The sequence below is a fragment of the Hakea prostrata genome, chromosome 11 (assembly GCF_041222555.1).
Source record: "Hakea prostrata isolate BN-2017 chromosome 11, UWA_Hpros_2, whole genome shotgun sequence".
In the NCBI taxonomy this organism is placed as follows: Eukaryota; Viridiplantae; Streptophyta; class Magnoliopsida; order Proteales; family Proteaceae; genus Hakea; species Hakea prostrata.
In genome coordinates, this window is record NC_142610.1 from 17,978,397 (window position 1) to 18,005,714 (window position 27,318).

The 27,318-nt window shown below is 36.6% G+C and overlaps 4 protein-coding genes and 2 pseudogenes across 5 annotated transcripts; 4 read left to right on the forward strand and 2 right to left on the reverse strand.

The window, feature by feature from the left end:
• Positions 1-197: 197 nt before the first annotated feature.
• On the reverse strand, positions 198-2,656 carry LOC149000509 (chalcone synthase 2-like). Its single transcript, XM_089139866.1, has 2 exons — positions 1,578-2,656; positions 198-1,320 (listed from the first exon to the last, which is right to left on the reverse strand). Exons 1-2 carry the CDS (start codon positions 2,119-2,121, stop codon positions 314-316), a joined length of 1,551 nt encoding a protein of 516 aa, XP_088995992.1. The 5' UTR covers positions 2,122-2,656; the 3' UTR covers positions 198-313.
• A 1,411-nt stretch (positions 2,657-4,067) lies between these two features.
• Positions 4,068-4,792, forward strand: LOC149000510 (chalcone synthase pseudogene; annotated as a pseudogene).
• Positions 4,793-7,602: 2,810 nt separating this feature from the next.
• LOC149000511 (chalcone synthase 2-like) lies at positions 7,603-9,286 on the forward strand (annotated as a pseudogene). The gene is made up of 2 exons (XR_016170687.1): positions 7,603-7,882; positions 8,058-9,286. The product of XR_016170687.1 is annotated as a chalcone synthase 2-like (transcript).
• A 2,878-nt stretch (positions 9,287-12,164) lies between these two features.
• Positions 12,165-13,807, forward strand: LOC149000512 (chalcone synthase-like). The gene is made up of 2 exons (XM_089139396.1): positions 12,165-12,450; positions 12,569-13,807. The coding sequence occupies exons 1-2, from the start codon at positions 12,273-12,275 to the stop codon at positions 13,573-13,575; spliced, it is 1,185 nt and encodes a 394-aa protein (XP_088995522.1). The 5' UTR covers positions 12,165-12,272; the 3' UTR covers positions 13,576-13,807.
• A 2,277-nt stretch (positions 13,808-16,084) lies between these two features.
• On the reverse strand, positions 16,085-17,714 carry LOC149000513 (chalcone synthase 2-like). The gene is made up of 2 exons (XM_089139395.1): positions 17,460-17,714; positions 16,085-17,343 (listed from the first exon to the last, which is right to left on the reverse strand). The coding sequence occupies exons 1-2, from the start codon at positions 17,635-17,637 to the stop codon at positions 16,337-16,339; spliced, it is 1,185 nt and encodes a 394-aa protein (XP_088995521.1). The 5' UTR covers positions 17,638-17,714; the 3' UTR covers positions 16,085-16,336.
• A 3,804-nt stretch (positions 17,715-21,518) lies between these two features.
• Positions 21,519-23,139, forward strand: LOC149000514 (chalcone synthase-like). The gene is made up of 2 exons (XM_089139424.1): positions 21,519-21,777; positions 21,897-23,139. Exons 1-2 carry the CDS (start codon positions 21,600-21,602, stop codon positions 22,901-22,903), a joined length of 1,185 nt encoding a protein of 394 aa, XP_088995550.1. The 5' UTR covers positions 21,519-21,599; the 3' UTR covers positions 22,904-23,139.
• Positions 23,140-27,318: the final 4,179 nt, after the last annotated feature.

Consider the following 27,318-nt stretch of genomic DNA (forward strand, 5'->3'; position numbering starts at 1 on the left):
ATGCCATACTAGGGATGGTAATATTTGCTGATGGTGCAACTGCTTTTGTAGTTGGTGCTAATTGACACCTCAATCGAACGCCCACTGTTCCAACTCATGTCAACAGGCATTCAAATTCTCCCGGATTCAGAAGAAATGGTTGGTGGACACTTGCGCCAAATAGGTCTTTCCATCAGTTTAATTAAGAATGTGCCAATAACTATTGCTGCCAATATTGGGAAATAAACAAAAATATTACAATGAAATGGTGAACATTTGAAACAAATAGAAATTGGTGAGACTTCTTCTCATCTGTAGGCAACTTAATGATTGCTCACTGAGCTGAAGTTGTAGGGACACTACGCAATACAATTGACTCAATGGTAAGACCAGGGCCAAACCCTAATAGCACACCCCATTCAAACCCATCACCGGTAGTGGCTTTCCCTTCCTCCGTAGACTTTTTTCTCATCTCATCCATGATGAACAATACAGTAGGACTAGACATGTTACCAAATTCACTTAGTACTTTCCTTGATGCCTTTAGCTTGTCTTCTTTCAGTCCAAGTGTCTTTTGGACCAAGTTCATTATTGCAGGCCCACCAGGGTGACTTACCCAGAAAATAGAGTTCCAATCAGTAATGCCTACTTTGCTGAAGGCTTCCTCCAAGCATTTCCCAATATTTGCAGCAATTGTTTTGGCCACATCCTTAGTTACACTGATTGAAAGACCTGTTTGACGCAAGTGCCCAGCGACCATTTCTTCTGAATCTGGGAGAATTCGAGTCCCTGTTGAGATGAGTTGGAATAATGGACGTTCAATTGAGGTGTCAGGGTCAGCACCAATTACCAAAGCTGCTGCACCATCTGCAAATATTGCCATTCCTAGTAAGGCATGCAAGTCGGCCTCATCAGGCCCTTTGAATTTATTGATGGAGTTCAACTCTGAACAAACAACGAGTACACGAGCACCTTTGTTATTCTCAGCAAGATCTTTGGCAACTCGAAGCACAGAGGCACCACCATAGCAGCCAAGATGATACATCATCACACGACGAACAGTTGGGGACAGATCAAGGAGTTTGATGAGCTGGAAGTCAACTCCTGGTGCATCAACACCAGAAATAGTAGTGAATACTATGTGAGTGATCTTTGATTTGGGTTGTCCCCACTCATTGATAGCCTTGATTGCAGCTTCCATGGCCAACTTAGGTACCTCAGCCACCATAATATCTTGGCGTGTGTCAAGTGATGGAGCTGTTGGGTTGTAGAGTGCAGGATTTGCTTCAATCATTTCATCGGTAAGGAAGGTGTGACGTTTTCTAATCATGGAGCTTTTACCTGTAGCAAGAACACCAAAAAAGTTAGAATTCGAAATCATTCTGTATGAGATGATAGGATTTGCAATCACTAAACCTGTAGCAAGAACACCAAAAAAGTTAGAATTCAAAATCATTCTGTATGAGATGATAGGATTTGCAATCAATAAACCTATAGCAAGAACACCAAAAAGGTTAGAATTCAAAATCATTCTATATGAGATGATAGGATTTGCAATCACTAAAAGAAAGTATGTTGCCGAAATGATAATTACTTACATATACGTTTGAACTTCTCCTTCAACTCAAGCTTGTCCTCACTCTTGGTGGTTCTAAAGTAAAAGTCAGGGAAATCAGTCTGGTACATGATGTTGGATGGATTTGCAGTGCCAATAGCCAACACAGTTGCTGGACTTCCGGCATGCTGACATTCATAGACATCTCCATTAGGTCCCATTGCTTTTTGTTTTTCCTCGCTTTGGCAGTTTTTATGGACACTATGGTCTAGACTGTAAAACCGGTACAAACTGGTCGGTTGGGGACCTTTACATAGACCCGGTTTGAAGAGTTGCTCAAGCACTTTTTGGTAAGCCACTTCTCGGAATAATGTTGGCCTTGAGGAACGTCCTTCAGTGAATGCCACGTGACATTGGGACTTCTCAGCATAGACTTTACGTGGCGCTCGAAATGTCACTTCTTGAAAAAAGTAACACTGCGAAGGGATTCGGCTCATCTTTATCCAAACGTTAGTCAGAACATTAAATTTAGCATTAAAAGCTCTGAGGTGCATTAAATGCCCAACGCCCATCAGGAAGCCTCCCATTTGTTCAGGTCTTTTCGAGTGTTGTTCCCTTACGATTTGTTTGGAGATTAAAGGGATAGATGTCACATCTGAGCCCACATGAATCTGAACTAATGATCAATGTGGGAGAAGGTGAAACATGCTCAAAGCTTCTCTAGGAAGATTTGAGTTCATAACTTGTTGATTAAGTTATCTACCACCGTCAATCTCAACCTTTCATCTCAATAAAAGAGATCCTACGATCAAGATGTGTCTTCACAATAACAGAGGTATGAAGTTGATCCACACACACATTGCCAATGGTAGTTTAGTTTAGCGGTTAAAAGCCCAACCTCCCATGGGGAGGGCTCCCATGGGGAAGTCTTGAGTTTGCACCCATCTGGCGGCACCTATATTAGTAATATCCTTTGGGAAGAAGAAGAAGAAGAAGAAGAAGAAGAGTTGATCCACAGGAATCTGGTTCGGGCCAGCAGTGGACCAAACAGCATGCAGGCAGATTTTGGAGCAACAGCAGTGAAGTAATGCTAGACGGAAGAGTATTGTGATGAAAGATCAGAAAGAATGATTGAAGAAGATGGTGAAGTAGCAAGGCTGATGCATTGGTATTTATAAAGACAGAATGATTGAATTGATTGGCAGATGCAAAGATTTCAGATTTGTTTTCTTTATCACTTAACGTGTGCAGTGATATATGATTGTTGTATAATATGGATTTAACGAATACCAACAAAAGATTCCTCAGTGACGGTCAACAATGGCTAGTGATCGAGGATTTTTTTTCTCCTCTTTTCCCAAGTTCATTACTGACTTCACAGTAATGAACTTCAGGTCTTCACAAGAAAACCACCAAGGAAGCTGGGCTTTGGAGAAGTCGTCAAATTTATTTAGAGATACAAATGCTTACGTAACGTCTTTTGTCCGAGTGTTCTTGGAGATTAACATTTCAGCATTGATTAATACTAATTGATTATTTATTATTTAACGTGTGTGGAACGTAAAGCATCAAAATAATTGCTTCATATAAGCCTACCTGTTATTCATCCCAAAAAACATACTAACAGGTAGGGTTATATGAAGCAATTATTTTGGTGCTTCATATTAATAATCAGGCAGAGTTACGTTATTATTAAAGAAATGGTTGTCACAACTACCATGTTAGTGAAATGTGAACTAACCAGTTCACAACTACCTTTATTTATAATAAATCCAATACACGTTTACAATAAAATTATCCATATGGGCATACAAAAGATACTTAGTGACAATTATGTAATCTCCTTAACACTGTCGATCCATCTACCAATCATTTCATTATAAAAAAACATGCATTGTTTTCTACTTCATCACTGCTTGCTTTTGTGTTTTCCTCTTCTTTCTCCTTTCAAGTCTTTCACAGTTCTCCTATTGTGATCACTTCATAGCAAAGAAGACAACAAGCAATGGGTTTGGTTGGAGATGTAGAAGACAAAACCCAATTCAAGAATCCGGGTAATTGAACGAATCACCCAAATTAAAAAAAAATAAACCAAGGTTCTAGTGCAAATAAGTTGAAGACAATCACAAAGCAAATAACAACAAACCACCACAAGAATGAAAGAGAAATGCAAACAACACACAATAATTTTATGTGTTTCACTAACCCGAAATGTTTGAGATTAACTATATCCATGGAGAGGGAAGCCACTATTTTATTTCAACCGGCCACACCACCTCTCAAACTTCTTTGCCCTTCCACCTTCAAGCTCTTCGAGAAAACCCTTCAATCCAAGCTCAAGTTTCAATGGAGTTGCAATGGAGAAAAATACAAGAGAGAAGAAATCCCTTTCTTGCAAAACCACAAGAAGAAGACCCCAAAAGTTCAATCCCCTTTTTGTTCAAAATCCACTTTAGAACTTACTAGAAATTCTCTTTTTTTCACCCCATTTACCTCTCCCAATGCTTTCTTAATGATACCAAACACCTAACCCATGTTTAACACTAAGTGGGATCCACCAAGTTCAATTTTGAACTCAAAAGATAAAGTGATTTTCATCACAAACCCAATAGGAGACATCTATCAAGCTCAACATGCTGAGAGTCCAGCAACGGTGCTGGCCATTGGCACAACAAATCCGTCCAACACTATGTACCAGACTGATTTCCCTGACTTCTACTTTAGAACCACCAAGAGTGAGAACAAGCTTGAGTTGAAGGAGAAGTTCAAACGTATTTGTAAGTAACATGGCTTCCTACGACATATTTGATCTTTCGGTGATTACAAATTCTATCATTTCGTATAAATTTGATTTTTATTCTTCTCAAATTGATAACCTTTCATTATGTTGCTGAAACAGGTAAAAGTTTGACGATTATAAAACGCCACACATTCCTCATTGATGAAATGATAGCAAAGAATCCTTCACTCTATGATCCAACAGCTCCATCACTTGACACACACCAAGATATTATGGTGCCTGGCGTACAAAAGTTAGCCATGAAAGCAGCAACCAAAGCCATCAATGAGTGGGGACAACCCAAATTGAAGATCACACACATAGTATTCACTACCATTTCTGATGTTGATGAACCAAGAGTTGACTTTCAGCTCATTAAACTCCTTGGCCTTTCCCCAACTGTTCGACGTGTGATGATGTATCATCTTGGATGCAATGGTGGTGGCTCTGTGCTTCGAGTTGCAAAAGACCTAGCATAGAATAACAAAGGTGCTCGAGTATTCGTGGCTTGCTTAGAGCTGAACTCCATCAATGGCTTCAAAGGACCTGATGAGACAGATTTGCATGCCATACTAGGGATGACAATATTTGCCGATGGTGCAGCCGCTTTGGTAGTTGGTGCTAACTGACACCTTAATCGAACGTCCGCTATTCCAACTCATCTCAGAAGGCACTCGAATTCTCCCAGATTCAGAAGAAGTGATTGATGGACACTTGCGCCAAATAAGTCTTTCCATCAGTTTAAGGATGTGGCAAGAACTATTGCTGCCATATTGGGAAATGCTTGGAGGAAGCATTCAGCAAAGTAGGCATTTACGATTGGAACTCCATTTTCTGGGTAAGCTACCTTGTGGGCCTGCAATATTGGACTTGGTCCAAAGGACACTCGGCTTGAAAGAGGATAAACTAAAGGCATCAAGGAAAGTATTGAGTGAATATGGAAACATGTATAGCCCTACAATATTGTTCATCATGGATGAAATGAGAAAGAAGTCCATTGAAGAAGGAAAAGCTACAACTGGTGATGTATTTGAATGGGGCATGTTATTAGGGTTTGGACTAGGTCATACAATCGAATCAATTGTGTTGCGTAGTGTCCCTAGACATTCAGCTTATTGAGTTAAGGCTAAGTAGCTTAAAAATGAGACAATGGCTCAATTTCTGTTAATAACTTAGTGGTTATCAATATAAAGTGAATGTCAACCATTCATCATTTGTTATAGATTCTATTACTTTTCCGGCCATGTAAACTGCATGTTAAACAAGAATTATTCTCAACTTCCTTCATAGGAATTAGGGGACAAGTAAACTTAACCTTATTCGCGCTCGGACTAATAAAATTATTTGATGTTGACTTCTCTTATATCTTTAAAGTTTTGGTAATAAAAATTGTATATTTATTTTTATACTTTATTTTCCCACTCCATGTTTGAAGGAAATCTACTTGTATTTTTTTATTTATTTTTTTTGAACTTCGATGAATAAAATCGGTTTATTAAAAAAGAAAAGAAAAGAAACTGTATATATAATTTGGTCAATGACATCTAAACGCTAGGTATGGAAAATGATTATTTTTAATAGATTGAAAAAAAAGTGTAAGTTTTACAAATAGCCCTTAAGAAACGGAAAATGAAAACATCCAACTCTGAAACCTGGAAATAAATGGAGGGAAACAGACAAAAGATGGAAAACAACCAAAAGGAAAAAAAAAAAAAATAATACGGGTAATAATCTGAAAAATACGTTGTTAAAGAGTCAGTGAGTCACAGATTGAAAGAAAACTACAAATTTACCCTTGGGTTCAGAAGTTTTCCTAGAGACCTTAAAGGCCATGTCTGCAAGGTCAAGTCTGCAGAGGTCTCTTTTGACAAAATGAAAAACTCTCACCTCCCCTCCCTTATAAGTGTTTTTTTTTGTTTTCCACTTTGTCTCTAAAATAACCTTTGCACCTTATAATGGAAAATTTTTATCTTACAACGAAAATATAAATGTTACAATGCAAAATTTTGGGTTCTTAATAAAATTCTGTTCTTTCTCTCAAATAAATAAAATGAAAAGAAAAAAGAAAAAGAAAAAAAGAAAAGAGGATGCATTATATACTAGCAGCAGAAGTTTTCCAACAAAGTTTCTTGGTATGATTAATTGCAACCTAATCCCCTGGGTGTAGATAGTGACACAATTATAAGCATCTTAATTCCCACATTCCCTTTGGCCAATAGTAATCCTTGAAATAGAATCCTTTCCTTCGTAAAATTTCAATGACATGTCAACAATTGTATTAGATTTATCTTGACCTAAATATATGATGTTCACCTCCCATTTTCTCCAAAAGAATCCTCATATTATTTCGGAACCAATTACAGCCGTTGAAATAAAATCTTTCTTCATCAGAGCGATGGATGTCCAATTAGTTGGATTGCACTAGTTTTGACCTAAATAGTTGATAAAACCTGTGAAGGATTTCTTTAAGGGTAAATTCGTAGATGATGGTTCATCCCTACCTTAAGGCTCACAAATCCCTTCTAAGATTATGAAATTTTTACATAAACAAAGCCTTGAAAGAGGGAGGGGGAGGGGGTGAATAATTTTTCTACGAGTCGTTTCGACCATTTTTGTTAAGAAGCTGTTTGATACCTTGCCCTCGACTACAATTACAGTTTTACTAACCATTTCAGCAACAAGTACCCCTGAATGATTTTCATTGACAATTGAAATTGCTAGGCCACATCCTTTCATGAACGAACCCTAACCTCCATGGTCAAATATTGATTTTGCCATACATTGTTGACCCTCTTCCTCTTGAGTGATTATTTTCAGTCTTAAGAAAAGATGGAGAAGCGCCTGCCATGAAGCAATAAATTAATTATAGAAAGAAAGAGTGAATACGTCCTTCCAACGGACTTGACTTCCAAGTGTATGCATGAGAGCTTTATAATAATGACTTTCAAGTCACCCACCAACCTGTACGAAGAAATCACAAGGATATGGGCTTTGGAGAACCCGTCAAATTTATAGAAAAGAAAACGAAGACTAATTTTTGCACTCTGACATTGATTTTTAAAACTCATTAGTCTCATTCTTATACGCCTTTATTGAATTGGTCTTCCTGCAGCAAACCAGCTCATAACACAATGAGTCAATGATCATTTCTTCAGTTCTTGCCTTGTCGCACATGTAAAACGATAATTTAATCAAATGGTTCCATAATTATTGACGAAATGCTTGTATTTCCCAATCTATCTAATCCTTCTTATATTATAAATAGCAATGCATTAGCCCTGCTGCTACATCATCGCTTGCTCTTGTGTTTTCATCTTCACTCTTCTTTCCAGGCTTTCACAGTTCAGTTCTCCTCTTGTGATCACCCCACAGCAAAGCAAAACAAGAAGCAATGGGTTCGGTCAGAGACATCTATCAAGCTCAGCATGCCGAGGGTCCAGCAACAGTGCTGGCCATTGGCACTGCAAATCCATCCAACACCATGTATCAAACTGATTTCCCTGACTTCTACTTCAGAACCACCAAGAGTGAGGACAAGCTTGAGTTGAAGGAGAAGTTCAAACGTATTTGTAAGTACCACTTATCATTTCCTATGGTAATATATTAGATAATCTAGCTGAAGTTTTTCCTTTTAATCCAACAATGCAATTTTTTCCCAACGCAAATGTTCTCATTTCATTCAAAAAAATAGAAAATGATTTTTAACTTTCTCAAAATGATAATTTTTTTTATGCTATTGATCAGGTAAAAGTTCGACAATTATAAAGCGCCACACCTTCCTCACTGAAGAAATGATTGCAGAGAATCCGACACTCTATGATCCAAAAGCTGCATCACTTGACACACGTCAAGATATCATGGTGGCTGAGGTACCTAAGTTGGCCGTAGAAGCTGCAACCAAAGCTATCAATGAGTGGGGACAAGCCAAATCGAAGATCACTCACATTGTATTCACTACTATTTCTGGTGTTGATGCTCCAGGAGTTGATTTTCAACTTATTAAACTCCTTGGTCTTTCCCCAACTGTTCGACGTGTGATGATGTACCATCTTGGATGCTATGGTGGTGGCTCAGTGCTCCGTGTAGCTAAAGATCTTGCAGAGAACAACAAAGGAGCTCGAGTACTCGTTGTTTGCTCAGAGTTGAACTCCATTAGTGGTTTCAAAGGACCCGATGAAGCAGACTTGCATGCTCTGCTAGGAATGGCAATATTTGCAGATGGTGCCGCAGCTTTGGTAGTTGGTGCTGATCCTGACACCTCAGTTGAACGTCCATTGTTTCAACTTATCTCAACAGGGACACGAATTCTTCCAGATTCAGAAGAAATGGTAGCAGGTCACTTGCGCCAAACAGGTCTGGCAATTAGTTTAACCAAAGATGTGGCCAGAACTATTGCCGCCAATATTGGGAAATGCTTGGAGGAAGCATTCAACAAAGTAGGCATTACTGACTGGAACTCAATTTTCTGGGTAAGTCATCCTGGTGGGCCTGCAATATTGGACTTGGTTGAGAAGACCCTTGGATTGAAAGAGGATAAACTAAAAGCATCAAGAAAGTGTTGAATGAATATGGTAACATGTCTAGCCCTACTGTGTTATTCATCATGGATGAGATGAGAAAGAAGTCTATAAAGGAAAGAAAATCTACAACTGGCGATGGCTTTGAATGGGGCGTGCTATTAGGGTTTGGACCAGGTCTTACAATAGAATCAATAGTATTGCGAAGCATTCCAACAACCACAGCTCAGTAAACATCAAGTCTCAGATTCTGTTTATGGCTTTATAACCAACCATTTCGTTGGCATTATTTTCTTTCTACTATGCTCAGTAAGAGCTCTCTGTTTACGTGTATTTGATCCTCATTTGAAGGACAAACCCAGTGGCCTAATTCCTGGATTCATACAGTTGTAATTTACATAATAGTTGTTTGTTCAATAAAAGCTAGATTTATTTTTATCAAGATCGAAAATAATCTTAATCTAGGTTTGGCCGCAAGAGTTTGAACTATGATTGATGCTTTTGAATCGATTTGTGTTCCCTTTTTGGGAAATAAATGTACTTAGATGTGTTAAACACAGGAACTAGACATGCTTGGTTCATAGTGTTTGCAATAAATTAAAAGGTAGCTGCATCAGTTTCATGATTTCTCTCGACGTGTTTTTTATTGTTCTTATATTCAGATCATGCACTATTAGTGATCAATTCAAGGATATTCTCCAAACTAGAAGATATTTCTTCTGACTTTCACCATTTTGGGGGTGATCATGTTACCCTCTCTTGTTTATTTCTGATGAAGCTGAAGAGATTGGAACCGGTGTTGAGATTCTGGGGAAGCTAGAATTCTTCTAAACCAGTTTAGATCAAAGGCTTTGGCCGGTCATGTGGTAGGTTGCATGAAAATTTTCATAAATCATTCATCTGTCCAATCACTTATGTATGTTAGATCCCATCCTAGAGGGGAGAATCCTTCAGTCCTTAAGTTTGTCCAAGAGATTTTTAGGAAAAGTTGAGATGTTGCGGATAGTGTTTTCCCTATTAGGGTTATGTGGTTTGGTTGTTTTGTGCAACCTATGTTTACGGAGATAATAATTGTGCTTCCTTGATTCAGTGATATTGATACATCTCTATATATATAAACTAGAGTCATTGTTTGTCATGAGTCTAAGAATCTTACATTCTAGTAGAGTTCTATTTACACAAGTGTAGTTAGGTATTAAGATTTTGCATTGACTGTGTTTCTCGTATGTTTGTGATAAGTTACAATTCTGAAAACCGTTTGTTTTTGAGATAATATAGACTTTTGAAGCTAAAACTATATTGGATACAATATAGACTTCTAAGATTACCTATGTTCTAGATAAGAGTTAAACACCGAGTATTATCTGCTTCTGAGGAATAGGGTTCACTTGGGGTTGTTGTTTATCCATGTGTCTTCTGAAAAATACTCTTGATGGCCGGAGATGGTGTGGCGGCTAGGGCAACCTTGGGGTCAACCAAGGTTGTTGGAGAAGTGCTAGAAATATTGTTAGCAAATACTGTGAAGACTGGAGAAAATTAAGAATGAATATGAGTGATGATAAACTAGCCCGACAAAAGGATGGAGGTTGGTACCATTCTACAGCTAAGTCAAGGAGGCCTTGAGAGGTTTGAAGGGTTTCCAAGGCACATAATTTTGTGATATCTTCTTCTATTTTGGTGGGTGGATCAAAAGTATTATTGGCAAGTCAATAAAAGATGGAGTCAACAAAATGGGGCCAAATCTTTCTTTCTCTATAAAAAAATGGGTTTATTTAATTATTTTTGGGTAACAAAAATTTGTTTGTTTTTTAATTAAATTGATTGTTGGAGGGTATTAGGAAGTTTGGGAAATTGTTTTAATCCAATCTTATCTCAAAATGTGACCATCTTTTTATTTATTTATTATATTAAAAATAAAAAAATCAATCCGAATAGAGTTTTTTTTTTCTAATAAAGACCATGATAAAGTTTAATCTTTTTACATAGAAGGGCAGCTTAACATAAAATGTCAATAAAACTCTGTGAGCCTAAACGTACTGGTCCAAACTGCTTTTAATCAAATCCAAACCCAATTTGATTTTTTAACTTGAAGAAAGGATTTGAGTTACAAAATAACTAGTTTTGACAAGGTCGGCAAGTTTAGGGTTAGCCCTTGAACCCACCCAACTCGGCCTTACCCGATCCAATGTCAATTTTCTTCTTTAACATGCATTTCTGAAGATATTCTTATTTATTCAAGATGGATTAAACATCAAAGCTGTCTTGAGATTTTATGATATATTAAAAAAAATAAGATGCATCTCATGCATAAAGAAAAGCCAGCTTATTCATTTTTATTGTTAATATATTCTATTATTTTCTCTCACTCCTATCACATAACTATTTTTAACAATAATTAGATGCATCTCATGCATGCATATTAAAGAAAGGTAGCTCATTCGTTTTTCTGTGTCTCCTATCACATAATTATTATTAACTAATAATCTCAAATCCATGGTTCTTGTTATTGCCACATCTTACTGAAGAAAAACTCATAAAACGAGGAGAATTCTTCTTGGAAATTTAAAAAATTGAAAATAAATACAAAATAGAGCATAGTAGGCTTAAATAATTAATTAGCTAGTTGTTACAGAATATGAGTGTTACTGACCAACGGAGGTGGCGGTATTATTACGCTTCTATGTGTGGGAAAATAATTAAACTGGATTTGAATGTGATTTAATTTCAAAATTTGGTAGAGCTCCTCAATTAATAAATATAATTTTAGAGAATGCTTCATCACCTTCGTCCACATGCGATGGTTACTTAAGTAAGATATATTTTTCATCTCTCGTTCTCTCAAGGAAAATGAAATGGATCCATTCATGGTCTGCCATTGAGAGATGCTAAGTCACCTCATTCATATAAAAACCTCTAAAAAAGAAAGGTAAAGTAAAAAAAGAAGAATTTCAGTCAAGATGAAGTGTTACGCATGAGAGAATCAAGATTCATTGTTTCTTTGGTGTTTCATCCACAGAAGTTTTCTGGGGTTATCTGTCCTGTATGAAACAGCTACGTAAACTCTCTTTCACGGTAACCTCTCTGGTCAAAGAAAATGGCTAGTTTTTATTGACTCCATCTCACTCTTTCGACTGATTTTTTTCTTTCTTTCTTTTCAATATGGGCTTTGGAAAACCCGTCAAAGTCTGATGAAGACTAGCCATTTTAAAATCTCATTCTTATTTGCCTTTATTGAATTAGTCATCCAGGAACTGGCTCGAGTCATCACAGACCATTTAATCCATTTACTAAGGAAATCCATCTAAACATCCATTCGTTATAAATACCCATGCAATAGCTTTGCTACTTCATCATCGCTTCCTCTTTTGTTTCGGATCTTCTTCCTGGTCTTTCACAGTTCTCTTGTGATCGATCAATTCACAGCAAACCAAAACAAAAAGCAATGGGTTCCCTTGGAGACATCTACCAAGCTCAGCATGCCGACGGTCCAGCAACCGTGCTGGCTATTGGCACTGCGAATCCATCCAACATCATGTACCAGACTGATTTCCCTGATTTCTATTTCAGAACCACCAAAAGTGACGACAAGGTTGAGTTGAAGGAGAAGTTCAAACGTATCTGTAAGTACTGTCGTTTCCTATAACATATTTTCTTTCAGTAATTGCACTTCGTATCGTTTCATATAAATTGACTTTTTAATCGTCTAAAAATGATAACCTTTCTTTGTGTCGTTAATAGGTAAAAGTTCGACAATTATAAAACGCCACACTTTCCTCAGTGATGAAATGATCGCAGAGAATCCTTCACTCTATGATCCAACAGCTCCATCCCTTGACGCACGCCAAGATATTATGGTGACTGAGGTACCTAAGCTGGCCATGGAAGCAGCAACCAAAGCTATCAACGAGTGGGGGCAGCCAAAATCAAAGATCACTCACATCGTATTCACTACCATTTCTGGTGTTGATGCACCGGGTGTTGACTTCCAACTTATCAAACTCCTTGGCCTTTCCCCAACTGTTCGACGTGTGATGATGTACCATTTAGGATGCTATGGTGGTGGCTCAGTGCTCCGTGTAGCCAAAGATCTTGCAGAGAATAACAAAGGGGCTCGTGTACTCGTTGTTTGCTCAGAGCTGAACTCCATTAGTGGCTTCAAAGGACCCGATGAGACTGACTTACATGCCCTATTAGGGATGGCAATATTTGCAGATGGTGCTGCAGCTTTGGTAGTTGGTGCTGACCCTGATACCTCAATCGAACATCCATTATTCCAACTCATCTCAGCAGGGACCCGAATTCTTCCAGATTCAGAAGAAATGGTGGCAGGTCACTTGCGCCAAACAGGTCTTGCAATCAGTTTAACCAAGGATGTCGCTAGAACTATTGTTGCTAATATTGGGAAATGTTTGGAGGAAGCATTCAGCAAAGTAGGCATCACTGATTGGAACTCCATTTTCTGGGTAAGCCACCCTGGTGGCCCTGCAATATTGGACCTCGTCCAGAAGACACTTGGATTGAAAGAAGACAAGCTAAAAGCATCAAGGAAAATATTGAGTGAATATGGTAACATGTCTAGCCCCACAGTATTGTTTATCATGAATGAGATGAGAAAGAGGTCCATGGAGGAAGGAAAAGCTACAACTGGTGACGGCTTTGAATGGGGTGTGTTATTAGGGTTTGGACCAGGTCTCACAATTGAATCAGTTGTATTGCGCAGCATCCCTACAACTCTAAGTAAGTGAGTTAGCATTCTTAAGTTTAGTAGAAATCCCAGGCTATGTTTATAGCTTAATGTTTAATCATTCATCACCTTTGCATTACTTGTTTTTCCATATTGTGCTCAGTAAGAGCTCTTTCAACGACAAAGTCAATGACCTCTTTTCAGAATTTATGTATTTGTAATTTTCTTCCTCCTTACTCTATTCAATAAAGTAAACTAGGCATTCGTTCAAAAATTCTTTGAAAAATGGAGAGAATGTATCACAATTTGAATAAGGAAAAAAATTGTCAGAACATGAGTTGTGGAACAATTTTTCGAGGCTTTCAAGTTTAAAGTTATAAAAAAAAAAAAAAAAAGAAAAAGAAAAGAGATTCTATAAGTTCTTGCCAGACCATCCTTTATTTTTTTCTTCTATTTCCGTCACCTTTCAAAGCTTTTTTTCCCTTTGAAATTTTGAACATTGATTCCATGCGAATTCATATTCTCCAATTTATAAGGCTATGCGTAGTTAATTCTTAAATTTTCACTGCCTAAACTAAACTCATTTTACAAAAATCAACACTTCTTTTAATCAATCATTGTGTCAAAATTCGTTAAATACTCTCCCCACCAAAAAACATCGGAGAGCACATGAAATGACTTACAAATTCCATAACCTAGTCAATTGGCACATGTCAGGAAAGAGTGAACCTATCAAATTGTCTCCCTGTATTAAGACCATCTCAGGATCAGAAGATGCTATACCATAAAAGCACCGAGTGAGAAAAGAAAACAGGGAGAGAAGACACCAAATGAATAAATCCAATGGTTTCAGAAGAAAATATATGAATTGTACAGACATCAAATGTTTACGCAGCGACGACCACCGAAACGGTCACCGGCAGATTCGGCACACCTGAACGAGCAAGGAACCGCGTCATCCAAATACGAAACAAACAAAGGGAAAGGTCCGAGAACAACACAGGATTTTAGGCTTGGAATCTGAGACAAGGTTGATGGAATGGGGCCTATCAACTGATTATTTTCAAGCCTGAGACTTGATCAATAAATATTGCAGGGAGGACTAGCAAACCAAGGACCTGGTATTGAAAATGAATATGTGAAACTTACAGGCTTTCTAATTGTTTCAACTTAGAGATTGAAAATGGTATATATGTCCCCATTGATGTTTTTCGTAGACAGGTCCCTAAAAGGGTTTAAAGGGGAGGGGATAAACACATACTTCAGTGCGGGCAGAAGAATCACGCATAAAAGGCAAAAGTAAAAGAGAAACAAAATAGGTAGAAATGAAAAAGAAGAAGAAGAGTAACCACTGAGAGGAATGAGAAAGAAGAAGAAGAGTAACCACTGAGATAAAGAATAATCACCCTATGATTTTTATCATTGTCAGATTGAACTTCCCAACAAACATAAACCCAGTGCTTAAAAACTAGAAAGTCGAAGGGTTTTCACAAAAGCATCGAATATAAGATAGGGTTTTCACAAAACCAATGAATCCAAACTTTATAGCAGTAGTTAGATCTAACTAGGAGAGCAATATTCTGGTTTAAGAGTTGAAAATAGGGACCAAAATTAGTAAACGAAACCTAATAGCAGGGCTTATACTTCAGAATCTGGTAGATGTATTCATAAGATCTGCAGTGAAGATCAGACTTTGAAACCACTAGCACATAAAATGATTCAGAGAGTAACAAAAATACAAAATGCAAACCATCAAAAGTAGGAAAGTATGATAACTTACTGACCAAGATTAAGTAACGAAAAGAGCTGACGACAGAAGGAAAAAACAGATGAACCAATTCCAGTCTGGATTCTCCGAAAAACACTTGATTGAGGAATAGATTTTCTGGTATTTTCTTTCCACATCCACTGAACCGTTTCCTGTTCTCTCTTAAGAGGCTTGGGAGGAGAAAAATAAAAAAAACCGAGAGTGTTGGAATCTAATCTAAAAGCTTCTCTCAACCTTTTTGATCGATGGCAAAGGAGGTTGATGCGGCAGTGGGGAACCAGAGAGAGAGAATCAAACAGTTTTTTTTTTTCTTTTTCGCTTAGAGTAAACTCGTTACCAAAATATTCACATTTGCAATATACTTTAACATATCTCATCGTTGGATTTCTCTAGAACCGAAGCCTAAAACGTTTCTCCTTTGCAATCTCCTTTATATATTTTTTTCGACATTCATCTAAAACCGTCCCGTAATAAATATTCCCCAACAGTTATCCATAAGCGTTGCCAAGTGTTGCCAATTATAAATATTTCTTCACAATTTTTAGGACGGTTGTCATATCTTTCTTCTTCTTCTACTACTATCAAGGAATAAACCGTTACCAAAAAGCCCTTTTCTAGTAGTATTCGCTCAAATGATATTCTCAAAAGTTGTCAAGATAATGGTATAAATAGGTTCATAACTTTGGGTTGAAAGTAAAGTACACTAATAGCTTTCATATAAGAAAATTATGCCATATCAAAACAATAATTAAAAATAAAATTAAAAAAAAATTCAAAGAAAATTCAAAGTAACAAACAAGTATTATGAAAATTCAATTTAACACTTCTCAACAAACTGAGTAATTGCTTGATTTGCTTGACATGATTAATGACATATAGGCTTATGTACGGTAACATGAATTTTCTTTTCTTTAATCTATTTATATGATCTCTTTTACAAAGTACTTAGATAGCAACATATAATAAAATTACATAAAAAAAAATAAAAATAAAAAACCATGAAGTTATAACTAGAAACCAAAGTTTCTTTACATTTCGATCATTTATCGCCAAGTCAAGGATTTGAGGTTGCAGGGATACTACGGAGAACAATTGATTCTATTGTAAGACCTGGTCCAAACCCTAATAACACGCCCCATTCAAAACCATCACCTGTTGTGGGTTTTCCTTCTTTCATAGACTTCTTTCTCATCTCATCCATGATGAATAGTACTGTTGGGCTAGACATGTTTCCGTATTCGCTCAACACTTTCCTTGATATTTTTAGTTTATCTTCCTTCAAGCCGAGTGTTTTTTCGACCAAGTCCAAAATTGCAGGTCCACCAGGATGACTAACCCAGAAAATAGAGTTCCAATCAGTGATGTCTACTTTGCTGAATGCTTCCTCCAAACATTTCCCAATATTAGCAGCAATAGTTCTAGCAACATCCTTGGTTAAACTAATTGCAAGACCTGTTTGGCGCAAGTGACCTGCCACCATTTCTTCTGAATCTGGAAGAATTCGGGTCCCTGCTGAGATGAGTTGGAACAATGGACGTTCGATTGAGGTATCAGGGTCTGCACCAACTACCAAAGCTGCAGCACCATCGGCAAAAATCGCCATTCCTAGTAGGGCATGTAAGTCTGTCTCATCGGGTCCTTTGAAGCCACTAATGGAGTTCAGCTCTGAGCAAACAACAAGTACACGAGCCCCTTTGTTATTCTCTGCAAGATCTTTGGCTACACGAAGCACCGAGCCACCACCATAGCATCCAAGATGATACATCATCACACGCCGAACAGTTGGGGAAAGGCCAAGAAGTTTAATGAGCTGGAAATCAACACCCGGTGCATCAACGCCAGAAATGGTAGTGAATACAATGTGAGTAATCATTGATTTTGGCTGCCCCCACTCATTAATAGCTTTGGTTGCCGCTTCCATGGCCAGCTTAGGTACCTCAGTCACCATAATATCTTGGCGTGTGTCAAGGGATGGAGCTGTTGGATCATAGAGTGAAGGATTCTCTGCAATTATTTCATCACTGAGGAAAGTGTGGCGTTTTATAATTGTGGAACTCTTACCTGTATGAACATCAAAGGTCTCATCATTTTTGGAAAACCGAAAATTAATTCTATACAAAACTATTGGCTTTGCCATAATCTGAAGAAGACAGGGGTAGGAAATGATGGTTACTTACAGATACGTTTGAACTTCTCCTTCAACTCAACCTTGTCTTCACTCTTGGTGGTTCTGAAATAGAAATCTGGGAAATCAGTCTGGTACATGGTGTTTGATGGATTTGCAGTACCAATAGCCAGCACGGTTGCTGGACCCTCGGCATGCTGAGCTTGATAGATGTCTCCAACAGAACCCATTACTTTGCTGTGAGGTGATCACAAGAGAAGTACTCTGAAAGACAGGAAAGACGAATGAAGCTAGATGAAAACCCAAAAGCAAGCGGCGATGATGAAGTAGAAGACCCAACGCTTGGGTATTTATAATGAAAGGATGGTTTGATGTTTTGACAAATACAACCATTTCTTTAACAATAACGCGACTTGATCTCATTAATCTACAATTTAACATATGTGTTGTACAGACAAGACAAGGAGAACAATATAATTCTACAACCAAGTCATGGCCGCCTTATCTTAACCTGTTCAGAAGATCAGATGACTTCCTTGATATGTTGGCAAGGTGACCCTACTGTCATTGTTTATTGTTTTTCTGAAGTCCAGTCAAAAGAGGCTGGTAGATCGATACAGTCAACGAAATAGGGCAAAATCTTTGTTTGACTGCAGATGCTACCATGCATGCAGCTTCACAAGGATCGATGTCTTCTTATGCGTGGAAATTTCAATTTTGTTGATAAAAAACAGTTATGGTATGTTATAGTGAAGATTATTGTATCTGGGCTTTCCACTTGACTTAATTATGTGACAATACCCTTAAGTGCATGAATTATCCCAGGAATTGTCACGTTGCTTCAGCTAAAAATATTCCTATCCCTTCATTGTTGGGGTGGATTTTTTTTTTAATAGTATTTTTACTTTTCTTCGGTTGCTATTTTTACCTGTTTGAGGTATTTATTTTGTATTAGCTAGTTTTAATTGGTACATGATTTACAAATATATGTATTTTTTGGGTAAAGTCAGCAAACATTGAAGTAAAAGGGGTTTTATCGTAATGTTCTTATATCTCATTTCCTTCTTTATTTTCTAAATGATTAGTGCTTTGGTACACTCTTCAACTGACTTTAAATGATTACAGATTGGAACTCCATTTTCTAGGTAAGCCACCCTATTGGGTCTACAATATTGGACTTGGTCCAAAAGACACTTGGCTTGAAAGAGGATAAACAATAGCCATCAAGAAAAGTATTGAGTGAATATGACAACATGTCTAGCCCTACAGTATTGTTCACCGTTTTTGGGTACAAGCGGGTTTTATTAAGCCGGGGATGAGGATATTCATATGCCTCAGTAAGAGTCGAACCCACAATCTCTTCACTAATAGGTGTTGGTTTCATCACTAGAACAGCTCTGTGTTGACAAAATGCTTACTTTTAATAGATTGAAAAAGTAAAATGTAAGTTTTACAAATATCACTTATGAAATGAAAAATGAAAACATCTAGCAATTCTGAAACCCTAGAAATAAATGAAGAGAGACAGATAAAAGATGGAAAACGACAAAAAAGGAAAAAATAAAAAGGATAATAATCTGGAAAATATGTTGATCAAGAGTAACAAAGTTGAAAGAAAACGACGGAAATATCCCAAGGTTCAGAAGTTTTTTGAGAGACCAAGGCCAAGCCTAAAAGGTCTCTTTTGACAAAGAGAGATACTCTCACCTCCCCTCCCTGTAAGTTTTTTTCACCTTGTCTCTATAATACCCTTTGCACCTAAGAATGGAATATCTTGTTTGAAATAATATCTTTCAACCAAAATATAATGTCACAATGCAAAGTTTTGGGTTCTTAATAAAATCATGTTCTTTTGTTTTTTGTGAAAATGTCATTTGTAGTAATAGAACGGAACAAAAAATTTAAAAAATTACAATAATCACACCATGTCAGGGAACCACTGTCACGCATTCCACAACAGTAGTTGCACACGATACAATATAATCCTGTAGTGGATTCCATGCACACTTAATAGAATGAGCCCTAGTAGCAAAATCGAAAACTGGAATTGCCTGCTAGCTCCCATCTCAAAGCAAGTTGGATCAGCAGTGGCCATGGAGCATTTGCACTTGAAACTTTCTCTCTTGCTGTTAATTTTTTTCCAAATAATCTGTTACTTAGTTATTCTCCTTATAGCAATAAAATCTTGTTCTTTCACTCAAAATAAAAAATAAATAAATAGCGAAAGCTTAATTTCCAACAATTTCTTGTTACTATTAATTGTGCCCTAATACCTTGGGAGGTGTGACACAATTGTAAGCATTTTGATTCCCACATTCCTTTAGTAACCCTTAAAAGAGAATCCTTTCCATTGTAAAAGTTCAATAACATGTCTACAATTGTATTGGATTTATCTTGACCTCCAATTTTCTTCAAAATAATCCAAATAATTCAAAATTGCTAGGCAACATCTTTCCATGAATTGATTTTGCTATATTTTGTTGACCCTCTCCCTCTTGACTGATTATTTTCAGTCTTTAAGTAAAGATGGAGAAAACACCACCCATCAAGCAATAAAATAATTATAGAAATGTCGTTCCAACAGACTGGACTTCTAAATATATGCATGGACTTTATAGTAATGACTTTCAACTCACTCACCAACCTATAGGAAGAAATCACAAAGATACGGGCATTGGAGAACCGTCAAGATTGATTTTTGCACTGAAATTGATTTTAAAAACTTATTGTTGTACGCCTTTATTGAATTGATCTTCCAGCAACAAGCAGCTCATATCACAATGAGTCAATGACCATTTCTTCAGTTCAAAATGATTATTTAATCAGACGATTCCATAATTATTGACGAAATGCATGTATTTCCCAATATATCCAATCATTCTTATATTTTAAACAGCAATGCATTAGCCCCGCTACTACATCATCGATTGCTCTTGTGTTTTCATCTTCATTCTTCTTTCCAGGTTTTCACAGTTCTCTTGTTCACCTCACAGCAAAGCAAAACAAGAAGCAATGAGAAATTGTTTTTCAATTACATTGATTGTTGGAGGGTATTATGAAGTTTGGGAAATTGTTTTAATCTAATCTTTCCTCAAAATGTTACAATTTTTTTTTACTAAAGAAGAAAAAAATTCAATCCGATTAGAGTTTTTTTTTCTTTTCATTTTTCTAATAAAGATCATGAAAAATTCTACATCTTTTTACAGAGAATGGCAGCTTAACATAGAATGTCAATAAACTCTGTCAACCTAAACTAGTTCAAATCTGCTTTTAATCAAATCCAAACCCAATTTGACTTTTTAACTTGAAGAAAGGTTTGGGTTATAAAATAATTAGTTTTGACAAGGTCGGCTGGTTTTGGGTTAACCTTTGAGCAAACCTAGCTCAGCCTTCAGCCTTACCCGACCCATGTCAATTTTCCTTTTTACTTGCATTTCTGAAGATATTCTTATTTATTCATAATGGATTAGACATCACTGTCACCAGATTTTATGATATGTTTCCAGTTTTCCTACGAATATAAATCACATTCATCTTTGTTAAAAGAATGAGATGCATCTCATGCATACATGTTAAAGAAAAGCCAGTTCATTCGTTTTTATTGGTAATATATTCTATTATTTTCTCTCTCTCCTATCACATAACTATTTTTATGAGATGCATGCATATTAAAAAAAAAAATTCAGTCAAGATGAAGTGTCACGCAGGAGAGAATCAAGATTCATTGTTTCTTTGGTGTTTCATCCACAAAAGTTTTCTGGGGGTTATCTGTCCTGGATGAAACAACTACGTAAACTCTCAAGAACATTCAAGGTAACCTCTCTGGTCGAAGAAAGATTTTCCGTTTTTATTGACTCCATCTCACTCTTTCGACTAATATTTTTTTTCCTTCTTTTTGATATGTGCTTTGGAAACCCCGTCAAAGTAAGACGAAGACTAGCCATTTTAAAATCTCATTCTTATTTGCCTTTATTGAATTAGTCATCGAGGAACTGGCTCAAGTCATCACAGCGACCATTTAATCAATTTACTAAGGAAATCCATCCAAACATCAATTCGTTATAAATACCCATGCAATAGCTCTGCTACTTCATCATCGCTTTCTCTTTTGTTACCGATCTTCTTTCTGGTCTTTCACAGTTCTTTTGTGATCGATCAATTCAAAATTCACAGCAAACCAAAACAAAAAGCAATGGGTTCCCTTGGAGACATCTATCAAGCTCAGCATGCCGAGGGTCCAGCAACCGTGCTGGCTATTGGCACAGCAAATCCATCCAACATCATGTACCAGACTGATTTCCCTGATTTCTACTTCAGAACCACCAAAAGTGAAGACAAGGTTGAGTTGAAGGAGAAGTTCAAACGTATCTGTAAGTACTGTCATTTCCTAGAACATATTTTCTTTCAGTGATTGCACTTCCTATCTTCTCGTATAAATTGACTTTTTAATCTTCTAAAAATGATAACCTTTCTTGTGTTGTTAAAATAGGTAAAAGTTCGACAATTATAAAACGTCACACTTTCCTCAGTGATGAAATGATCGCAGAGAATCCTTCACTCTATGATCCAACAGCTCCATCCCTTGATGCACGCCAAGATATTATGGTGACTGAGGTACCTAAGCTGGCCATGGAAGCAGCAACCAAAGCTATCAATGAGTGGGGGCAGCCAAAATCAAAGATCACTCACATCGTATTCACTACCATTTCTGGTGTTGATGCACCGGGTGTTGACTTCCAGCTTATCAAACTCCTTGGCCTTTCCCCAACTGTTCGACGTGTGATGATGTACCATTTAGGATGCTATGGTGGTGGCTCAGTGCTCCGTGTAGCCAAAGATCTTGCAGAGAATAACAAAGGGGCTCGTGTACTCGTTGTTTGCTCAGAGTTGAACTCCATTAGTGGCTTCAAAGGACCCGATGAGACAGACTTACATGCCCTACTAGGGATGGCGATTTTTGCAGATGGTGCTGCAGCTTTGGTAGTTGGTGCTGACCCTGATATCTCAATCGAACGTCCATTATTCCAACTCATCTCAGCAGGGACCCGAATTCTTCCAGATTCAGAAGAAATGGTGGCAGGTCACTTGCGCCAAACAGGTCTTGCAATCAGTTTAACCAAGGATGTCGCTAGAACTATTGCTGCTAATATTGGGAAATGTTTGGAAGAAGCATTCAGCAAAGTAGGCATTACTGATTGGAACTCCATTTTCTGGGTAAGCCACCCCGGTGGCCCTGCAATATTGGACCTCGTCCAGAAGACACTTGGATTGAAAGAAGACAAGCTAAAAGCATCAAGGAAAATATTGAGTGAATATGGTAACATGTCTAGCCCCACAGTATTGTTTATCATGAATGAGATGAGAAAGAGGTCCATGGAGGAAGGAAAAACTACAACTGGTGACGGCTTTGAATGGGGTGTGTTATTAGGGTTTGGACCAGGTCTCACAATTGAATCAGTTGTATTGCGCAGTATCCCTACAACTTTAAGTAAGTGAGTTAGCATTCTTAAGTTTAGTAGAAATCTCTAGCTATGTTTATAGCTTAATGTTTAATCATTCATCACCTTTGTATTACTTTTTTTTTTTCTTTCTATATGTGCTCAGTAAGAGCTCTTTCAAGGACAAAGTCAATGACCTCTTTTCAGAATTTATGTATTTGTAATTTTCTTCTTCCTTGCTCTATTCAATAAAGTACACTAGGCATTCGTTCAAAAATACTTTGAAAAATGGAGAGAATGTATCACAATTTGAATAAGGAAAAAAATTGTCAGAACATGAGTTGTGGAACAATTTTTTGAGGCTTTCAAGTTTAAATATACAAAAAAAAAAAAAAAAAAAAAAAAAAAAAAAAAAAGAAAAAAAAAAAAGACAAGAAGAAAAGAGAAAGAAAAGGTCTTAAAGAACCTTTTTTTTTTTTCTTCTTCTTTTCCCTTCCCCTCTCAGAAGCTTTTTTCCCTTTGAAATTTTGAACACTGATTCCATACGAATTCTTATTTTCCAATTTATAGGGTTATGCATAGTTAATTCTTAAATTTTCACTGCCTAAACTAAACTCATTTTACAAAAATCAACACTTCTTTTAATCAGCCATTGTGTCAAAATTCGTTAAATACTTCCCCCCACCAAAAAAACAAAAGGGAGAGAAGATCGCAAAGACTAAAGGTTAGTCGGCATAATATTTTCTGAACATAATCTAACAAGTTTGAGCTGATACTGGAAGAAGTCGAAATTTCTAAATCAACTCAAGGCTCTAATGGTCATATTTTATTCTTTGATCTTTGAGAATGATGCACGGTCCATTTTCATAATAAAGGGTGTGCTGTTGTGCTTACACCTAATAAGAGGTTACATCCTTGTGATCAAGGTTTAAAGTATCCTTACCGAGTATTATATCGGTCAGAAGATTTTAAGAAACGTATTGTCTTGTATTAAGTATTTTACTGTACTGCTCAACATATTCTAGTGCAATTCAATATGTGCCCTTTAGAAAAAGAGAGATGTACATAGATATATCGTATTGGTTGTATACAATATGGATACGTATGAGATTAGTATCGCGTCGTATCGTGGAATACATCAAACCTTGCTTGGGATGATCATTTCATTTAAGACAAGTGACGTAGAAGTAAAAATCATCACAAGAATATATCAAATTGTATTGTGGGATACTTTAAATCTGTTCCGAAATGAATACATAAAAATCCAAGGTTAATGACAATATTGTAAATTCACGAGACATTAAGAGCAACTTTGGAATTATGAGATTATTCAATCATGACTTAGCGGAATTTGTACCATTATGCAAATTTAAGAGACATTTTGGGGTGTGTTACCAAGTTGATATGTTATTGGGGTGTCTATGCATTTTGCTATTCATTTTGGGGTGTCCTTGGAATTTTCCCAAAGGAAAAAAAATCCGCTCATGGGCGATAATCATAATTTAAAAAAAATAAATTTGTAGGTGGAATTTTTCTTTTTGTAATTTATTTATCTGTTTCTTCTTTCTATTTTTGTAGTAAATGATTTAGATTTAACAAGTTAGACGATAAAAGTTCTAATTTCCTGCTATGCAATACATGGATAATAATAATAGTTTTTATTATTTTTTATATTTTATTACTGGTTATATAATAGGTGAGATGTTGGAAGTTTCATTGTGTGACTATGTATATCGTTTTCAATTTAATTGAGATATATACTTTTTATATCAGATTTGCAAGAGTTAGGATTCATATTAAAGGTTAATGTCAGGGCCAAGGTTCCAATAGGGTTAGGGACGAGGACATGGCCAATCAGGGTCGAGACAATCCTTCTTGACCCAACCCAATTGTATACAATCAGGATGGCATTGGGCCTCGCATTGCTTATTAGGGTTTAGGGTCAAGGACAATATTTTTACACCTAAGTTAGGATCAAGACAAGACAAGGCTTAGTTGGGAGCATTCAAGACTAGTATTAGGTTTGGAGAAATCCGGCCCACCTCGGTCCAACATTGGGAGGCTTTGAAACATAATTTTTTTTTTTCCGATTTAAAACTTTCACACTTTTTAATTCCACTGCCAAAAAAGTCATTTTTTGGTGACGGTTTAAAAGCTTTGCAAAAAATATGAAAATTGTCACAAAAAATAAAGTCGACTCTTATCCATTCCGTTGTTGCGTCCGTAGTCTATACTGCTGTCGTGAAAAAGGGGTGACAACATTTTGGTATTGATTGAGAAAACATTTTCGTTTATGGTTATAACTGTCACGGAAAATGAGTGTTAGGACGACGAGATAACCATGGTAAAAGATGCAAGTTTGGGCGATGGTTATAACCGTCACTAAATATGAAAGTTTGGGAGATGGTGGTAACCAACGCCAAAAATCCTTGTTCCTGACGATGGCCAATGTGTGGGCAAATCGAACATTTTTAGCAACACATATTTAGGAATCATCGTCAAAAATAGTGTATTGGAAGCGTCTAGACCTTTGGCGACAATTTCGGAACCTTCACAAAACATACATAATCTTTAAAAAAAAACAATAATCATAATTATGGCCAAGAACCTGCAATCCTATTTTAAACTCATTCATCCACCTGGTTATATACAATGTTATTTGCTATTTCAAGAACTAAACAAAAAAACAAGCCAACACATGTTGTACAACACCACACCCAACAAAATAATTTAGAATCCAAAAACAAAATACACAGCTGAGTGTCTCAGTTTGCTTAGCAATTTTAGAACATCCCCTATTTCCTAAAAATGCAAACATGATGAGATCCTCAGTAACTCAAAATCCAAACAACTGCAAAAAAGAACACACAATAACTCAGGATCTGATGATGGATTTCCTACTTGAACAAAGATATTATGATGTATAAAATTGCAAAAAAGTTTCAATGATATTATATGCATATTACATGACATCAGTGAAGGATACTGCAACAACAACAACAACAAGAAGCTTCGTCCCAAATAAATGGGATTTGCTACATGGATCATTGCCTTCCAACCAGCATGGGAGAATACTCACGAGTTGAAAATTTAAGCAACTAGTTCCTAGTATTATGAATAAGAAATATCTCAAAAGAGACCAAACTTTGTGAAGCATTGAGTGAAAATTGCCCACCTCTGTTCCCAAATGAAATAAATGTTCATTTAGATAGCCAAGGCCAAAATCTCTTAAAAACTTTCTAGTGCAAGAACAAGTCATTTTTAACCAATGAAAGACACCAAAGACAACAAAAGCCCCTTTCTTTTCTCCACCCCCCATTTGTTGATACCCCAGGAACAGGAACAAGTTCATTGTTGTCTCTTGGGGACTTAAAAGATTGGGAGAATTTGAAGTATTGACAATTTCAACCAAACCAAGTTTGCCAATTAATTCAAAGTAGTTCTTGAGCTGATGTCATTCCTAAAGATTAGATAGGAAAAAATTACATGAAGAACTTGTCAAGATATGCATGACCGACCACTTCAGTGATAATGATAACTCATAATCATACTATGTGGTTCCACTCTAAATTTGATTAAATCTGATTTTGTTCTGTCCAGATTTTGTTTTATTTGCTTGCCTTCTACTTATTAGATTACGAGAGTTCTTTCTGTTTTGGTGTTGTGATCTATTTGGGAAGACTGCGTACTATTTCACCTGTACACATATATATGGCATAAGATATGTAGAGCAATAAAACATCAGAGAGAGAAAAAAAAAAAGCAGGAGAATCAAACAGGTTTTTATTTTTTTTTTTTTGGGATGGGGGGGGGGGGGGGGGGAGGGGGTTCCAATGGATTTCACAATTATTGCCAGTAAAATTGTTGTAAAAAATATTCACATTTGCAATCTACTTTAACATTTTCGCCGATGTTTCTCTAGAACCGTCGCCTAAAATGTTTTGCCTTTACAATCTCCTTTATACATTTTTACCGACGTTCATCTAAAACTGTCCCCGTAATCAATATTCCCCGACGGTTATCCATCAGCATCACCAAATGTTGTTTTCTCCGATGGTTCAAAAAGCGTTGTTGAAAAGACACACAAACTGCAACGCTTTTCATTAAGTGTCGCCGATTATATATATTTCTCCACAGTTTTTAGGATTGTTGCCATATCTTTCTTTCTTTCATTTTTTATTTTTTATTTTTTCATTCCTGATGGTTGTGAGAAAACTGTCCGTGAATATTATTTTCTGCAACATTTTTGTAACTATCAAGGAAAAAACCATTACCGAAAAGCCCTTTTCTAGTAGTGTTCGCTCAAATGATATTCTCAAAAGTTGTAACTTTGGGTTGAATGTAAAGTACACTAATAGCTTTCATATAAGAAAATTATGCCATATCAAAACAATAATTAAAAATAAAATTAAAAAAAACCAAAGAAAATTCAAAGTAACAAACTAAGTATTGTGAAAATTCAATTTAACACTT

What these genes read in the sequence shown, in the direction of transcription:
- LOC149000512 (XM_089139396.1), top strand. Translation starts at nt 12,273, where the DNA reads ATGGGTTCCCTTGGAGACATCTACCAAGCTCAGCATGCCGACGGTCCA. An exon ending in GGAGAAGTTCAAACGTATCT is followed by an intron (nt 12,451 to 12,568) that starts GTAAGTACTGTC and finishes TGTCGTTAATAG; the next exon opens with GTAAAAGTTCGACAATTATA.
- LOC149000514 (XM_089139424.1), top strand. Translation starts at nt 21,600, where the DNA reads ATGGGTTCCCTTGGAGACATCTATCAAGCTCAGCATGCCGAGGGTCCA. An exon ending in GGAGAAGTTCAAACGTATCT is followed by an intron (nt 21,778 to 21,896) that starts GTAAGTACTGTC and finishes TTGTTAAAATAG; the next exon opens with GTAAAAGTTCGACAATTATA.
- LOC149000509 (XM_089139866.1), bottom strand. Translation starts at nt 2,121, where the DNA reads ATGGGAGGCTTCCTGATGGGCGTTGGGCATTTAATGCACCTCAGAGCT. An exon ending in GGAGAAGTTCAAACGTATAT is followed by an intron (nt 1,321 to 1,577) that starts GTAAGTAATTAT and finishes TTCTTGCTACAG; the next exon opens with GTAAAAGCTCCATGATTAGA.
- LOC149000513 (XM_089139395.1), bottom strand. Translation starts at nt 17,637, where the DNA reads ATGGGTTCTGTTGGAGACATCTATCAAGCTCAGCATGCCGAGGGTCCA. An exon ending in GGAGAAGTTCAAACGTATCT is followed by an intron (nt 17,344 to 17,459) that starts GTAAGTAACCAT and finishes ATGTTCATACAG; the next exon opens with GTAAGAGTTCCACAATTATA.